Below are 16661 nucleotides of genomic sequence, written 5' to 3'. Positions count from 1 at the left end.
CTGAAGAAAGGAGGTGAAGATTTTGTTGGCACACCCTTTCTCTAGCTGTCTCGGGGCTGGGGTAGAGAAATCCCTCTGCCCACCTTAGCAAGGACAGAGCCTGCCAAGGAAAGGGTCAGGGCCAAGGGCAGTTAAGTGTGGCATCTCTCCTCTACCCTTATCACTAGGGCACAGCTGAGCAGGGCCCAGGCTTAGAAGGGCCTTGCTTCTGGTAAAAGATGGTGAGATTGGCAGGGTCCCAGGGCCCCCTTCCCCAAGCCTGGACACCTCTAGACCACAGCTGACCATGGGGCTGTGAAAAAGGACAGCTGCTTTCTCCTCTTGTCCCTCTGCCTCTAATGATAGTGTCCTAGGTGCCCCAGTGTAGGTTAAAGCTGGAAAGTTTTTTCCAGTCCTGAGCTGACCATTGGTGACCCTTCAGGAAATGAAATTGAAGACCCTGGGGCAAAGTGCAGGACTGGAGGCACCAGGGCCATGCTGGCCCTAAAATACCTAGTGCCCACAGTGGTGGCAGGCAGGGTGCAGCTATGAGGGCTGGGTGGACATGGCTGGGAGCAGTGTAGCCATCCACTGGGCCCCTGGCCGACTCCAAGGCTCGAGGCCCACTGGTTAGACTTGTAGGACTCTGAGAGTTGAAGTGCTTCTTGCTTCTAGAGGTCTCAGTGGGGGCCTGGAGCCCGAGGGGGGCCGCTGGCTGGGGCCACACTCCTGGCTTGGTGGCGAACGACAATGGGCTGATGGTGGAGGCCTGTGAGGGAGACAGAGGCCTGTGAACAGGCAGGGCAGCCAGGCCAGGCCCACCCTCTGTAGGAACAGATCCTACAGGAGCAGCCCACAGACAGGGCCAGTCATGGGTTAGATGAGGGAGAAGCTTAAAGACGCTGGAGGGGATGGTCAGGGAGATGGCTGGGGCTCTGCATTTTCAGAGGACCAGGTGGGGGTGACCGGAGGCCACTGTACAGTAGTAGAAGCAAGACAGACTCGGCAAGAGCCAGAAGCTGGAAGAGACTATCGTGAAATGGGTCAAGGGACATCTCATGCCCCTGGGCAGAAGCTACTGCAGAGATCTTTAAGAGGAGGGGAATAAGGACAAAGGACACCCAAGCCTAGTAATAGGGCCTAAGGCTCAGCCATCAAAGGCATTGGCCTGTTCCATACCCTTGGGTCTTAGTAGAAGCTGGGACGGCATTAATGGGAGAAACCACTTCCCTGAGAGCACATGCAGGGCATAAGCCATGCTTCCCAGAGCACAGGGCATGCAGGGAGGGAAATGTGTGTCCCCGTCACCACGAGGCAGCCAGAGGATGCTGCCAAGTCATGCAGAGGAGGAGGTGCCTGTGGACCCCAACAGGAGTCTTGGGAGGTGGACATGCAGAAGGGCAGCTATGGTGCCCAGTACCTGTCAAGGGCCCCAGTCTTGGGGGTTAACAGTTTGACTCATCATGGTGGGCTGCATCGCAGAAGAAGCGTGAGCCCCGCTTGGCAGTACGGGCCGTGAAAGGGACACTCTTCAGCACTGTGGCCCAGGAGAGAGACACCTTGGTCAGGCCCCGTGGGGGGTGGAGTGGGAGGAAAGCCCCGGGGCTATGATTGGGCTTGGGAAGCTGGGGCCCAGTGCCCAGGCCCCAGGGAGGAAAAGGGCCCCACCTGTGATGATGTCCTCAATGGTACCATCTTTCCCCTCGTACACAGGCCGGTGCTCCTTGGCCTGGCGCCTCCTCAACTCTGCAATTAGCTCCTGCTGTTGCCACTTGTTCCGCTGGGATGGAGTCTAGGGCCGAGCATTAGAAGGGAAGGGAGTCTCACTAACTTATCATTGGGATGGTTCCTGCCCCAAGGTGCAGTCTGAGGAAGTCCTTGATGGTGCATGGCAGCCCAGCCTCCATCCTTGCCTGGGAATCCCCTCCCAAAGCCCCTCTCTCCATCCCTTTGGAAATCTCCATCCCTCAGGCCCTCTGGGTGGTCTGTGGGCTTGTTTTCCATCTCCTCTCCATTTGCTCCACCCCCTCCTAAATCCTTTGCCCATTTTTCTCCAGGCCCCTGCTCTTGGTCCCACCCACCTTGGCATCCAGTTTCTTGGCTTCCTGAGCCAGCTGCTTCTCCCGCATTACCTCCTCCTGCTTTTTACGGGCTTCATTCTCTTGTTCTGCTTCCTAAGAACCATGGTGGGGGAGGAGGGTGTGAGGCTCACACAGGCTGTGAGGGAGGGGCTGACACAGAGAGTGGAAAGTGGGTGGCAGTGGGACCAGCAACCCCAGGTGGCCACCCTCTGGAGGGGTACTTCCTGCCCCAAACAATGACAGGAAGGGTCTGGGCCCCCACCCTGCCCACCAGGTTCACAGCTAAGGCCTGTGGCCAGCTTCCGTTGCTCCCTCCCAGGACTCAGAGGAGACGGAAAAGGCTCAGACTTGAAACCCAACCCTGTCTCCCCCAACCAGTTTTCTCTCAGCCTTGTTTCTATAAAAGCCCCTCTCCTGCTCACCTTGTAAGAACGAATGAATCGAACAAATACTGGGAAGAATACAGAAGGAGGTGTGGTCTTGGGACTCTCACCAAAGTAGCGCACAACGGCATTGTAGGCCTCCTGGGGAAGGGTGGGCAGAAGGGGTCAGCCTGGCTCTCCACCAGGGACAGGAGGCCCACAGAAAGCGGCATCCAGCCCCATGGGCTGGAAAGGACCCCGGCTCCCGAATGCACGTCACCAGAGACAGCTGCCTGCCACCCCCAATGCCCGCTTTCCCCCACAGTAAGCCAGCCAGCACTGGATAAAAGTTCTTTGATACAAGAACCGAAACTAAGCCCTCCTAAGAGGCTCAGTGCCTTAATCCTGGCTGTTCCCTCCAGCCTCCACCCTGTGCTCACCTCGGCTGTCTTGGCGTCGCGCTGAAGCTTGTCCAGCTTGCCTTCATTAGTGCTGAGGAAGTTCCGAAGGACGCTGTTGTCATGTATACTGCACTCTCGTCGAATCAGCTCCATGCCTCGGCCCAGCTCCTTCACGTCTAGCAGCACGTTCTCCAGGGACACTGTGGTCACCAGAGCCCAGGCTGAGGCCTGCCCAGGGCCTGACATGCCCACTTCCCAGCCCAGGGCTACAGCAAACTCTGGTCCTCCCCCTCAACGTGGGCTCACTCAGGGTTTCACGCTCTGGCTTCCCGAGCCACCTGGGTGGACACAGAAAGGGCCGTACCAAGACAGCCTAGCTCTCACAGGGACGAGGAAAATAAATGGAGGCTGGGAACTCACAACCCCAAAGAGCAAAGTAGCAAAGGATGACAAGCCAGACTGCTGTCTCCAAAACGGAGCTGCCTCAGGCCTGCCCTGTTTCCATGAGTGGGCAGAACAAACAGCTACCTTATGTCTGAGGGGCTTTATGGTTGTTCTAAGTGGTTCCCATACATCACAGAGAAACGCAGTCTCTGGGGCCAGCCTGAGGGAGTTGGGAGGGAAGAGCCACTGCTGCCTTCCTCTGCCCGTTCCCACTGCGCCAGAGGAGAAGGGCTGGCTGGGCCGGTGCATGCAGGAAAGCTCCCTGTGGGGTAGCCCCCGCCCATAGCCCCAGTAGAAAGCTCTGAAGTGGCCAGAAAGAAGACAACAAAAGCCAGAAACAGAGGGACCCAGAGTGCCCTCTCCTCACAGCGTCCTGGGAGTGTCGTGAGCCAGGCCCCCCTCACCTGCCGCAGCCTTTTCCACAAAGTGCAGTTCATGCCAGAAGTTGGCCAGGTCTGGGTATTTCTCTTTCACCGTCAAGGCAATGAAATGCAGCAGTGTCATTTTCCTGTCAGTGGACTTAGTGTCCAGCAGCTGGGAGATGGGGGCAGGGGACAATGCAAAAGGAATGAATACCCTGGGATCCACAGCTGCCACCCCTCAGGCTTCCTGGCCCCATGTGCCCCACCATCTTACCAGATCCAGGCTCTGGAGCTTGAAGCCATACACAGCTCCCCGCTTGCTGCTGTTCATGTAGTTCCCCAGTGCAAGTATGATCTGTCCAAAAGATGCATGGGAGGAGGTCAGGCCAAACCCTGAGGGCTCCTTCCTCTTGGACCTGGGCTTCCCCAACACCCCTATCCACAACTTCTCCCACCTCCAACATCTGCTTCAGTTTCTGTGAGGACTTGACAGAGGCGGAGGCTGCAATGATGGCATTGAGTTGCTGGAAGGCAAGATGAAGAGCTGAATAACCCCCGGCCGGGATGGGGCAAAGCCAGCAAGGGGCTGGGAGGACCAGCAGGGCCAAGGGAGTGACTGACAGGTGGATGGTGGAGAGGGAGCTGAGGATGACTGACTTGGGTAAGGGGCCTACCGGCGTGAGCATCTGCAGGTTGTCCTGGAAGTTGCCCAGGAAGGCCATGCCAGCCATACGCTGGGTCAGCCGTTCCACCTTGCTGAAGAGCAGCATGAAGCGGTCCTCAGCCGCCAGCTCCTCCAGGGGCTGCCGCTCCCGCTCATACTGCCGCAGCAGCTTAACCTCGGCCTCCGTGGGCAGGAAGCGCATGAGGCACTCCACAAAGTCCACGGGCAGGGTCTGCAGGTCATACCTGTGTGGAAGGGAGGAGCCACCTCAGGTCTCGCGTTTGCCCACATTGTCCATCATCCCTTTATTCTCCAGCCACTAGGACTGAGGGTGAGGTGTGGCATCCTAGGCAGCCTAGGGACCATCCTAGGGAAACATTCCACACCCTGCTTAGAAACCCTTTCAATATCCTCCCTCTGCTCCTAGGGAGAAGTCTTAACACCTAAGCATGGCTTAGACTTCTGCCCACCTCTCTACCCTGTCTCTCCTACTCCCCTCCTTATACTAAGGCCATAGCCAATTTCCAGTACCCAGGGCATCATGCTTCTCCCTCCAAGAACTGAAATGGATTTCATATACTTCCTTCGGCTTGCAGATAAGATATCACCTCTTCTGGGAAGTCTTCCCTGATTACCCAGCTCAGCTACCTGGCCCTCCCTGTTCTCCCAAAGCTGCCTGTACCTCCATCATCTTAGTGGTTATCATCCAGCTTTACTGGACTGTTCCCAGTAGACTGGGAGCTCGAGTGAAAATTTGGGCTGAATCCCTAGCACCTCACACAATGCCTGGCACATGGCATGGACGCAGTAAGTTCTGGCCAAGCCAGTGGATGACTGAGGGATGTGAGGCAGTTCTGCCAATGCCCTGAACTCCAAGGAAGGAGAACTGGGTTTCCAACTGGCTTGGGACCAGGGCCAGGTCAGTGGGGGCCTCACGTGTGGATGGCCCTGCAGATCTCCTCAGCTGAGCGGCCAGCCTTGCGTAGGGTGATGGCCAGGTTCTTGGCACGATTGACTTCCAATAGGGTCACCTTACTGGCAGCCTTCTGTGCTGTCTTATTCTTAGAGCAGATGAGGTCAAGGGCAGGGCCCTGGGCTTTCGTCTTGAACAGTTCTTCAAACTTGTCCAGGTCCAGGTCCTAGCAGGAGTTGACGAGAAGGAAAATGCTATGGCCTCTTACTCCACAGGAGCCCCGGCACCATTCCCATTCCCAGCAGCATCAGCTCAGCTCTGGATGATGGAGGGCTGAATCTGAGTGCTTTTCCAAGGCCAAGAGATCTGGCTAAAAGGGCAACCTGGTCCCCAGACCTCCTACTTCCTCCTCAGGGTCCTAGACCCTGCTACCTCCAAGATCTTCTCATCATCAAGTTCGCTGAAGACAGTGCCACTGATCTGGTTGGGTTTCAGTGCTGTCCAATTGAAGACGGGCAGCCGGAACTTGGTCTTGATAGGTTTCTTGATACGAATAGCTAATTTGGAAGAAGGATCAGTGAGGCAGAGACCAAAGACACATGCCCTTTGTCCCACAAGCCCTGCCCAGAGTCCTGAGGACACTCACCTGACAGGCCTACCGTCAACACCACAGAGGGAGCAGCACCAGGGAGAGGTGGGGCTGGAGGACACTTGTCTGGGGGAAGAGAATGGCACAGTGGCCCAGGGGCCGAGACTCCTCAGAGTCCCCTCCTTCTGCCTGTCCCACCTGGCCTTAAAGACTCTCAGGGAAGGAAGCTCCATGAACTCCTGTCCCAAGTGGCTCCCAGGTGTCCTGACTCTGACAGGGGCAGGTTTTAGCAGTCTCTGACTCTCTCTCCTGCTTTGATCTAAGCCCTTTCCTTGGCTTTCTTCAGAGGAATTAGAAGCAGCAGCTTTATGATCCTTAAAACAGATCCATGTCTGCCCTTAGACATCCCTTCCCTAGTAACTTGAGCCTCCCTTAGATTCTAGATGACCCCCTCAACCTTCTCCCTGCTGCCTTTACATCCTTCCAGCCACACCCCCAGCTTCTCTCCGAGGAAGGCACTGCTGACTGGGGTTTTGGTCTGGCCCTACAATGAGGCTGACCCTCCCAGCTCCCAGGATCTTCCTTACCTGGTAAAGGGGGAGGTGGAGGAGGCAAGGGAGGAGCAGGTGGAGGAGGCAGAGGGAGGGCCTCCTCAGGGGACAGGACTGGAGCCAGGAGGTCCAAATTGGAGGGTGGCATGCCCACGCTCAGCTCTGCAGGACCCACCCGGGCCAGGGCCTCACTGCTCACTGACTCCAAGTCCCGGGCATTGGGCTCCAAGTGGCATCGACGTTGGAAGGCCTCCTCCTTCTCTTTAATGAGCCGCCGCAGGGTGTGCACCTGGTGGCTTGTGTTCTCATAAGTCTCCTATTGGGCAGATGCATCATTCAGAAAAGAGAGGGCTAAAGGCACAGCAGTCAGTGTCCCAGGAATGAGACTTCCCATCCAAGGGTCTCCCAGCTAGCATCTCTGGGAGAGTGCTCAGAAGCAGCACAAGAAACCTGGGTAGGGCCCTGGCTGATTGGCTCAGTGGTAGAGCATTGGCCCAGTGTGTGGATGTCCTGGGTTCATATCTTTAAGGCCAGGTGGGTCAGGGTACACAGGAGAAGCACCCATCTGCTTCTCCACCTCTCCCCCTCTTTTTCTCTCTCTCTTCCCCTCCTGCAGCCATGGCTCAGTTGGAGCGAGCTGGCCCTGGGTGCTGAGGATGGCTCCACGGCCTCTACCTCAGGCACTAAGAAGAGCTAGGTTGCTGAGCAACCCAAAGCAGCGCCCCCTGGTGGGCTTGCCAGGTGGAACCCGGTCAGGGCACATGTGGGAGTCTCTTTGCCTCCCCTCCTCTCACTGAATACAAAAATGAATGAATGAATGAATGAATGAATGGAATGAAATCTGGGTGGAGACCAGGGGAAGCTGCTCCAGCCTTAGTCTCATTGGACCCTTTGAGGCCCAGGTAGAAGGTGCCCCTGTATACTCTTCCTGATCCACCACCAGCCTGCTATGCAGCTCTCGGCCCTCTGTACTTGTCACGGGCTCTGTACTCGCTGGGTTGTGAGTCCCTACGAATAAGACCCTGTCTCAGCCAACTCGATTTTCCATACTCCCGATGTAGCACTTCAGACTCCCAGCAGGGGTTCAGCAGATATTTACTGAGCTCAACAGAGCCAGCATAACTAATATTCCTCTGGAAGAAAAGGTAGGTTGGAGCGTGATTTTATAGATAACAAAAGTTAGCTTAGGGGAAGAAAAGGCACTGAAATAAGAGGAGCCCGTGCTCTCTCAGTTTAGGAGACCTGATGCATATCCTAGTAACAGTCCTGAGGGCCTGGGGTACTCAAAGCCTGCTCATGACACAGGGCTGGGGAAGCACTGGGATTGCAGGAGAGGAAAAAGCAGCAGATGGGCTGGTGGGAGGAGGCCTGGACCCCAGAGGGCCCGCGGGCACCCGATATGCTCCCACCCTCTTCCGTGTGTCTGGCCCTCTCTGGCTTTGGTTTCCTTCTCCAACCAAAAAATGGGGTAAAATCGTCAGCCCACCCTCATCTGAATTCCTCAAGGTCATGAAACAAGATCTGGAGTCTCAAGGACTTGACATGACTCAGGAAAGACAAAGCTCCCAGGCGCAGCGCCCAGAGGCAGGCAGGGCTTCCCTTCCCCGGGTACTTGGTACCTTGATGCTCTCTAGTTCCTTCTCCCGCTGCAGCAGCTGCTTCTCCAGCTCTGCCACTCGCATCATGTTCTCGTTCTCTAGGTCCAGAAGCTTCTCTGTGAGCTACAGGATGGGAAGAGCAGGTTCGGGGCTGGCCCTAAAGCCTGGGACTCAGCACAGCCTGAGCCCCAGTCAGAACCCGGGCCCCAAAGGCAACTTGGTCTGGTGGATTCCCTATGTGGCTCCCATGGGCCCAGGGTTTGAGACCATGTGAAACGGTACAAGGTGAATGGCCATATCTGACTCTCTCGAGCCGGAGGCCCCCTCACGCCCGTTCTTGCAGGTCTGTATGTTCCGATCATTGGATGATCCAATGTCTCAGCCAGAGTGTGCTTTAGAGCCCGGTAGTACCTGAGGCTTCCCTGGGCTCAATCTGGACGCAAGTGGGTCAGCTCGGGATTGCTGTAACTCAAATGTCCCTATCCCCTCCCCACCCTCAGCAGTGGTACTGGCAGCAGGGGAGGCCAACCACCTACGTGGGACACGTGCTCCTCCAGTTCCTCCACCTTCTCCAGGGCCACGTTCTTGGTCTCGGCATCCTCCAACAACCCCCCCACGTCAAACACATTCTCTAGGTACGCCTGGATCTGCACCTGCAGCTTTTCGCTCTCTGTGTGCCTTGACTTCTAGGGAGAACAGAGGGAGTAGTAGTCGGGGAACCCTTCTGAGAAAGATAGTCCTCATCACCTTCTATGGCTGCTTCCTAGAGCCTAAGACCCAGGGAGTTCCTGTTGCAGCCATCCCAGATTCTTGCCCCATGGAGATGCCTGATTGGGGTGCCCTCTGCCGGAGGGTCTAAGCCCCATGCCACAGAAGACAGACAGGGTTCCGGGAGCATCCATGACCAGGCTCTTACGAAAGAAAAGCCCTGTGTGATAGGGCTAAGCTAGTCTTTTGCCCCAAAGCTCCTCATTCGAGCCCGGCTCACCTGTAGGAACTCCTCCAGCCCCAGCTTGGTAAACTCGTACTGCAGGTGGACCCGGAAGTTCATATCCTCCACTGAGTGCACCACAATGTTGATAAACTGCATGCAGGCCACCTGGGGAAGAAATGGCCCCAACGGGCAGAGACAGGAAGGGCAGAAGAGACCAAGAAACAGGGAGGGTGGGCAGCTGTTAGAACCAGCATCATCAGGTGGATAATCAAAAGCAGTGAATAAAAAAGTTACATCTTTCTGGGAGCAAAAGAGCATTTTAACTTAAAAAATATCAAACTTAATATCCAGTATATTAAGATAAGTAAATTACATAAGAAATAGATGTAAATAAAGCTACGGCTGATTTCCTCTGCATATCAGCAAGTACTTCTTGAGACATCCCTACTTACCTGAAGACCTATATGAGGGGCAGAGAAGCTAGAGGAAAAGACTGGGAAAGGAAGCAGCTCAGAGAGGGTCCAGACTAGGGACTGGAAGACTAGGGTCCGACAGGGGAAGGAGGCAGGCTTAGGACGCCCAAATGACACTGTCTTGCAGTTTCTATCAGCTCTCAGGGGTGAGTGAGTAAACAACAAGCATTTACTGGGTAGAGAGACTCACTTTAGATTCTATACAGAATATCAAAATCTGCCTGACCAGACGGTGGCACAGTGGATAGAGCATCGGACTGTGATGCGGAAGGACCCAGGTTCGAGACCCCCGAGGTCACCAGCTTGAGCGCGGGCTCATCTGGCTTGAGCAAAAAGCTCACTAGCTTGGACCCAAGGTCGCTGGCTCCAGCAAGGGGTTACTCGGTCTGCTGAAGGCCCCCAGTCAAGGCACATATGAGAGAGCAATCAATGAACAACTAAGGTGTTGCAGTGAAAAACTGATGATTGATGCTTCTCATCTCTCTCCATTCTTGTCTGTCTGTCCCTATCTATCCCTCTCTCTGACTCTCTAAAAAAAAAAATCTGCTGTCAACCTGGCCCCTATTCTGACAAAGCATGACCCCCTGCTGGGCCCAGGCCCAGTTCCTCACCATGAAGTCGATGTTGCTGTCCTCATTCCGGAAATACTCCATCAGCTTCTCAAAGCGGTGCAGCTCCTTGCATACCTGAATAATCAAACTTCTCAGTGAAAGGCCCTGCTCCAAGCAGAGCCCAAGTCCCTGAGCCCTGGCTCCCAGACACACCGTGGCTAAACGACTGGTTCAGACCATGTTCAACCACAACTCTCCCTACGCAATGGACCAATCGAGACATGATAGAAGAAAGCTGGGACCTAGCTTCTGCCCTGGTTCTCTGGTCTCCCACCGACTTGCTGAGGGAGCTCAATAAAGCCTGTGCCTTAGTTTGAGCTTTAGGTGCCTCTTGGGGTAGGCCAAGAAGAAACAGAGGGGTTTGCTGTGGCCAAATTACTGAAGGAAGGAGGGAACAAGGAGGAAGGTTGGAGGCTCTGGCTGAGGCAGGGGGCTGAGGTCCTAGTGGGGATGCAGGAGGGAGGCCAGGGTGCAGGAAAGCCTGTGTGGAGAGGGGTCCCGAAACTCTTCTGAGCTCTGGCTTCAAGGAGGAAGAGCCATTTCCTGGCTTGAACAATGGATGCTAGGGAAGCAGTCCACAGAGAAGGAAGGGGTGGGACCTAAAGCTGCAGCAGTATGTCGAGGAATCCTATGTTTAAGCAGATGGGGGTTTCAGAACCAGGCCCAGAGTTGGGGAAATTCCAAGTAGAAGTGCCTCTTCCCCTCACCAATATCAGCCACCAACCCAGAAGGATCCATGCTTGCCTTATCCTCCCACTGCAAAGACCCCTGCCTTGGGCTCTACCAGTGGGTCCCTTGTCTCAGAGCCTCCCAGGGAGCTGTTTGGAGTCTGTCTACAAGCTCCGCAGGCATTCTGACACATGGCCAGACTAGAATCAGTGCACTAGAGACATCAGCTATCCGAGGGCACCCTAACTCACCAATCAAGAAATTTACTGGCATACAATCTAGTAAGACTGAAGTTCTGGTTTTATTGGGGGGAATAGAGGGGGTGTGTGGCAGGCTACTTATATAAGTACTGGAATGTTAAAATCATTGAAATGTGTAAAATTACAGGAAAGGGTGCTTACCTACCTCACTCCCACCTCTCTGCTGAAATACACACACACACACACACACACACACACACACACAAATGCAGCAGACTGACCTCTTTGAAATTGTCAAAGGCAGCAAGAATGATTTCATGACCTCCCCGCACCAAACACACAGCGGCTAGGAGCTCCAAGACAAGGGCTTTGGTCCTAAAGGGCAAAAAAGGGAAGATTAACACCTTAGGTCCACACCATGGCCACCCCACAGCCTCCTCACCCAAATAGGCGAGTCCTTTCAGAGTGGAGATAGCCTCAGTGGTGAGGGGAGAGGCTAGGTTTGGGAAAGAAGACAGGCTTGCTCCCACACAAAGCTGTGCAGACCAGAGAGAAGCCAGGGACATTGCTTCTGCTCCAGCAGAGGTGAGGGAGCCCAACCAGGGCACTGCCCCAGGCCACAGGACCCCACGGCCAGGGACAGGTGGAGCCCAGATCTCCAGAGCCCAGGGCAGAGTGGAGAGGAAAGGAGAGGGAAGGCACTCACCTTGGATTCTTGTTGTTGAGACTGAGTGCGATCTCGTTGACAGCATGGGGGTGGGACATGACCAGGTTGAATCCGTACTGTATCAAGGGGAAAAGAGAGAGGAAGGGCGACCTTGATGGTGGGGACAGCAGATCTCTGACTCCTTGACTATAGGCCCGCCAGCAAACCTCTCTTTAAGCTGGGGACCTCCCAGCTCTCCTGGTTTGGCGATGAGGCAGAAGAGCTGATCACCTGCGGCAAGTGCTGCCCCTTACCTGATAGTTCATGATGGCTCTGAGACAAAGGATGCAGACGTGGACATCATCCTTCTGGCTCACCAGGCGAGAGTTCTTCAGGGCCCTGCGCCCAGGGAGAGTGCTGTACCTGGGGGGGCGGGGGGAAGGCGGCTGTTGGTGAAGGATCTGAAAGTGCTCACCGTCACCCAGACAGCAGGCTGTGCCTCAGCAGCAGCAGAAAAGGGGGAAAGAGGACCTTGCACCACCAGCCCAAAGAGAGGGTGCAGGGGGCAGGGCACTCAGCTGTTTCACCTCCCTGGAGCAGGCCTATGTCAGGAACTACCCAGGATCCCAGCTTTATAAACGGTGCCCAAACCATCCTAAGCCCAATGTCCTCCAAAACACAACAGCAGGTGTGTAGGCATTCCTAGTCCTCAAGATGGGTCCAGGGAGATGTTCATTTGAGCCTTTCTTCCTCCACCTTTTAGTCACTGCATCCCCCACTCATTCCCTGGGGCAGGAGCCCTTGGCTGCCCTGTCCCAGAAAAGGCAGCGCAGATCCCACACACTCAGGGAGCACCAGGGGCTACAGCTGACGGCATACCACCTCCTCCCCCCAGTGATGTTTCATTGAAGAAAGAAGAGGCACAATGGTATCTGCTTATGCATGACTAGAATAATGAGCAATGTCAGAGGGCAAAACCCAAAGGAGACAAGGAAAAATGTATGGCCATGAAGGAGAGACCTTGGAAAGGGCCACAGGACCCAAAGGAAAGCCTCCCTCGGTTGGAGGGGCTTGGATAAGTCATAGGGTCCATCCACCTGCCTCCGGGCAGGATGGCTCTTAAGATACTGCAGACAAATGAACATCTTGCAGCCTTGGAGAGAAAAGGCCTAACGGAAGAAGTGAAGGAAAGGCGACCAGTGGGCAGGCTGGGTGGGAGCTGGTGGGCAGAGTGCAGAGCCAGAGGGAAACAGACAGGAGGGACCCAGCTGGATCACCCGGTGACTCTGAGGCAGCTGGGAGAGTACAAGTCCTGCCTGAGAGACTGGGAGGAATGGCAGAGTGAGAATGAGGAATGGAGGGGCCCCCAGAGAGGGGATGAGGAGGGGAGAGCTGGAACCCCAGGTGGGGTGGGCACAGCTGAGGGTGATGTACTTACCCAGGACAGATCGCTGGGCAGAGTCAAGGAGACAGAGAGGACAGACCAGAGACAGACTGGCAGGCAGAGGGCAAGAGAGCTGAGCCTGGAAGCAAGAGTGGAGGGAGGAGCGTGAGCACTCACCGCTGTTACCCAGGACCTGGACAGGGCTGGGGGGAGCAGGCGGGCAGAGCGAGAGCACACATACCGGAGCACAGACTGGCGCGCAGAGCGAGCGAGGCTGTTGGTGAAGGGGGCTGACAGGGCGCTGGGTGGCTGCAGGTCCTCGATGGACCTGCTCCAGGACCGGAGCTTGTCAAATGCACCATCGTCACCACTCTCCAGACACTCAAAGTCAAACCTGGAGCAGGAAAGGACACACATGCGCACACACAGGAGAAATTCAGTGCCAAGACCCCTGGCGAGCCCACCCCTGCCCTGCAGACTTCTAGGACACAATAAGCAAGGGCAGTCAGAAGAGAAAGTGGAATCGGGCAACACAGACCCAACCCTGGTTGGGAGAGCCAACAACACAGGACAAGGGCAGAGCAGGCACAGGAAGCAACGGGGGGAGGGGGGATTCTGAGGAGACAGGAGTGCTGACAGAGGCCAGCCACTGCTCCCACTGGCCAGGTAACTCAAGGAGTGACCTCTCCATGTGCCCAAAGTGATGCAGGCAGCTAGAATCTTTCCACGCTCTTAGCCTCACATAGGACATCTCAGAGAAGCTGTGGCTCCCCATGTAGAATCTATCCCATTGGGAAGTGCTGGGGAACATGCCAACTGCAGGTCTTGCTAGTTGGCAAATGGCAGCAGCCAAAGAAGCCTCTGAGTGCCCTGAGGGAGCTCTGCTGATTCTGGGTTGAGCTCATGAGGGCAGGTCAGAATGGAAGAACACAGGGGTCCCAGCAAGCCCAGAGACGGACAGCCTTCTATGTTCAGGAGTAGATCACGGTCCCATACTACCACTCGATTTGAATGACCAGGTTTTCTGTGGTCCTATATGAGGCTTCTAGGTTTTTCTGGTATAGAGGCTCCTTGTGCCTCAGCTTCCCTGGGGAAGGAATCACACAGGTCCAGGGGTGTGGATGAGCATCCTTAGTCCATCCCTACAGGAGCTGGATGGTTTCTCTGTTTGTCACTTCCTGCTTCTGAGACCAGATGTTTCAGCAGCTGGGGAGGGTGACCAGGGCAAGGAGGACAATTCGAGATCAGAAGCCACGGAGCCTTCTCCCTTACATATCCCCACATCAGGATATACGCCCTTTGGGAAGCAAGCCACTCCTCTCCCCTGTCCTTCCCCCTATGGGTTACTAAGGACCAAGAGAGTGTCTCCTACAGGCTCTTCTCCCAAAGAGCCTTCTGCTTGGACATGCTCAGCCCGGGTGTCAAAGGCACAGAGGCCAAGGCTTTCTGACATAGGAAGCTGTCATCCGCAGATGCCTGAATGTTCCAAAGGAAGCAGGAGTGAGCTCAGAGTCCTGTCAATCAGAAGATGTTTAATGGGGCTCAAGTAGCGGGGTCCCGCTGACAAGGAAACAGCCTGCCAGTGGCTTGTCTCTATCACTAACAGTATTCGCTACACTGGTGTGTGCAGTTTATAAGAATGCCTTCACGCAAACACTACTTGGCTTTACCCTTTTCTCCCAACCCTTCCCAAACACACTCTCTCTCTTCTCCATCGCCCCCACGCCTGCCCCAACTCTTTCTTTTAAAAACAGTCAGAGGCACTGCCGTGGACACTATAATCCTAACGTCCCAGTGTATTTTGGTTCAGAGCAGCTGGGATGTGTTTGCTTTTTAAACAAGATAGGCTTATTTGGAAAAATGATCTACATCTTTTTACTTAAAAGTTCTAAATTTAAAAAAATCACTTCAGCAAATGTTTTTCATTTCTTTCTATAAAGAGAGTGTTTTTAAAGGGAGAGGAGGGTTAAGAAGCACAACATCTGCAGGGATAGGAATGGAGAGTGGGGGCAACTCTAGGTTTTGACAGGAACGGACCTGGAAAAGGTGACAGGCCAAACGTAGGAGGGGCATTAATTCGAAACAATAAGGAGATGAGAGTGAAGACCTGCTGGACAAAGGAGAACAGCCAGGGGGGCCAGGACAGTACAAAGTAGAAGTGGAGGCTAGGGCTGAGGCTCAGGACTCAGGCATTCCCCAGGACGTGGGACACTCAGGGCTGAAGCTGGGGAAAGTCATAGGCTTAGGCCTATTGGTCACTCTGAGGCTGACTTAAGTCTTGAGTATAAGTCTGAATGTGTTAGTCCTCTCGTAAACGATCACTGGAATCCCTCTTTCCATAGACTCAGGTAATTATGATAAGAGTATACCACCCTGAATAGTAATAATTAACAATAAAGTGGCTGCCACAGTATAGACTTATGTTCCAAATACTGAAAAGTGCTTTACACACATTAGTATTTAATCCTTAGAACCCTAGACTGTGGATCCCCTCTGATGCAAGAGACGCACACATGCCTGAGGTCACAGATGATGGTAAATAACAAGAGACCCACAGCCAGCTCTGTCTTACTTGAAAGCCCCTCATTCCTTCCACTGCCCCACACTGCCTTCTCATCTGTGTTAATTCGCTTCTGGCTGCCTCCAAGCTTCCAACCTGCTTGAAAAAAGTTTTCAGTCTGGGTCAAAGGTGATGCTCACTGCTCCCGAGGTGACCTGGAGTAACCCTTTCACAACTGGAGACTCCAACAAGCTTCTTGGAGACTCTGCTTCCCAAAAGTAAATGCATCCCACCAGGGCATTGCTCCCAGAAGCCAGGGCATTTCCTTAGTCTGGATCCTTTGTGTTCCTTTTCTGAACTCCCTTTCCACAGCTCTCCTCCTGTCCCCCCAAGTGCACCTTTTACTCCAGCCCCCTGGCGTTCTTGCCTTGGCTGCCAGTCCAGTCCCCTCACTGTTCTCTTAGCTCCTCCCTCCTGGCCTGGGATCCCCATTCCCATCTTCACTACTGCAACCTCACCTTTCTCATTAAATCAGAATGGGACTGCATCCTCTGTCCTCTCTCACTGATCCCCAAGCCCAGTCCCAGGGTGGTACTCACATGACGGAACATTGAGCAAAGGACAGGTAATCCACCAGCACATCCAGGCCTTTGTTTTCATCATTCAGAAACTCCCGCACCCACCTGCAGATAAAGAAAACATAGTGGATGGAGCCTGACCAGGCAGTGGCGCAGTGGATAGAGCATCGAACTGGGATGCGGAGAACCCAGATTCAAAATCCCAAGGTTGCCAGCTTGAGTGTGGGCTCATTTGGTTTGAGCAAGGCACACCAGCTTGAGCCCAAGGTCGCTGGCTTGAGCAAGGGGTCACTCAGTCTGCTGTAGCCCTGGATCAAGGCACATATGAGAAAGCAATCAATGAACAACTAAGGTGCTGCAATGAAAAATTAATGCTTCTCATCTCTCTCCCTTTCTGTTTGTCCCTCTCTCTGATTCTGTCTCTGCCACACACACACACACACACACACACACACACAAACACACACAGAAAACATAGTGGAGGGAGCTACTAAAGTGGGGCAAGAGAAAGGAAGGAGAGGGACCTCTGATCCAATAACACCCTCCAGGATCCCCGAGAACTTAGCACCAGGCCAGGAATATTCTGAAGATCAAAATTCACGGCAGACCCTCCCACGGCCATGTCACTGGCTAGACCTCCCCTAGGCCGGGAAGCTAAGAGTGGGATAAGGTACGGGCTTTCCAATACCGCATCAGCCAAACAAGCTTTCAGAGGCCCCTCC

The 16661-nt window shown here is 54.5% G+C and overlaps 1 protein-coding gene across 7 annotated transcripts in view; it reads right to left on the bottom strand.

Moving 5' to 3' along the window:
• Positions 1–481: 481 nt before the first annotated feature.
• FMNL3 (formin like 3) overlaps positions 482–16661 on the bottom strand; it is a 61367-nt gene continuing 45187 nt past the window's right edge. For 3 of the 7 annotated variants that reach the window (XM_066368743.1, XM_066368746.1, XM_066368748.1), the window contains exons 5-27: positions 15961–16044; positions 13103–13255; positions 11792–11900; positions 11538–11614; positions 11113–11206; positions 9963–10037; positions 8933–9043; positions 8481–8630; positions 7966–8067; positions 6383–6662; positions 5853–5921; positions 5639–5763; positions 5230–5432; positions 4304–4538; positions 4085–4153; positions 3904–3984; positions 3672–3801; positions 2863–3023; positions 2483–2584; positions 2061–2153; positions 1648–1771; positions 1400–1516; positions 482–748 (exon numbers count right to left, since the gene is read on the bottom strand). In XM_066368743.1, the coding sequence (XP_066224840.1) occupies positions 1425–1516; positions 1648–1771; positions 2061–2153; positions 2483–2584; positions 2863–3023; positions 3672–3801; positions 3904–3984; positions 4085–4153; positions 4304–4538; positions 5230–5432; positions 5639–5763; positions 5853–5921; positions 6383–6662; positions 7966–8067; positions 8481–8630; positions 8933–9043; positions 9963–10037; positions 11113–11206; positions 11538–11614; positions 11792–11900; positions 13103–13255; positions 15961–16044 (2719 nt within the window). In that variant the 3' untranslated portion in view covers positions 482–748; positions 1400–1424. The remainder of the gene's footprint in view (positions 749–1399; positions 1517–1647; positions 1772–2060; positions 2154–2482; positions 2585–2862; positions 3024–3671; positions 3802–3903; positions 3985–4084; positions 4154–4303; positions 4539–5229; positions 5433–5638; positions 5764–5852; positions 5922–6382; positions 6663–7965; positions 8068–8480; positions 8631–8932; positions 9044–9962; positions 10038–11112; positions 11207–11537; positions 11615–11791; positions 11901–13102; positions 13256–15960; positions 16045–16661) is intronic. The other 4 variants (XM_066368745.1, XM_066368744.1, XM_066368749.1 and 1 more) reach the window with 4 other exon arrangements.

Source organism: Saccopteryx leptura, chromosome 2 (assembly GCF_036850995.1).
Source record: "Saccopteryx leptura isolate mSacLep1 chromosome 2, mSacLep1_pri_phased_curated, whole genome shotgun sequence".
Taxonomy (NCBI): domain Eukaryota; kingdom Metazoa; phylum Chordata; class Mammalia; order Chiroptera; family Emballonuridae; genus Saccopteryx; species Saccopteryx leptura.
This window is presented reverse-complemented; position numbering and strand designations above follow the sequence as displayed.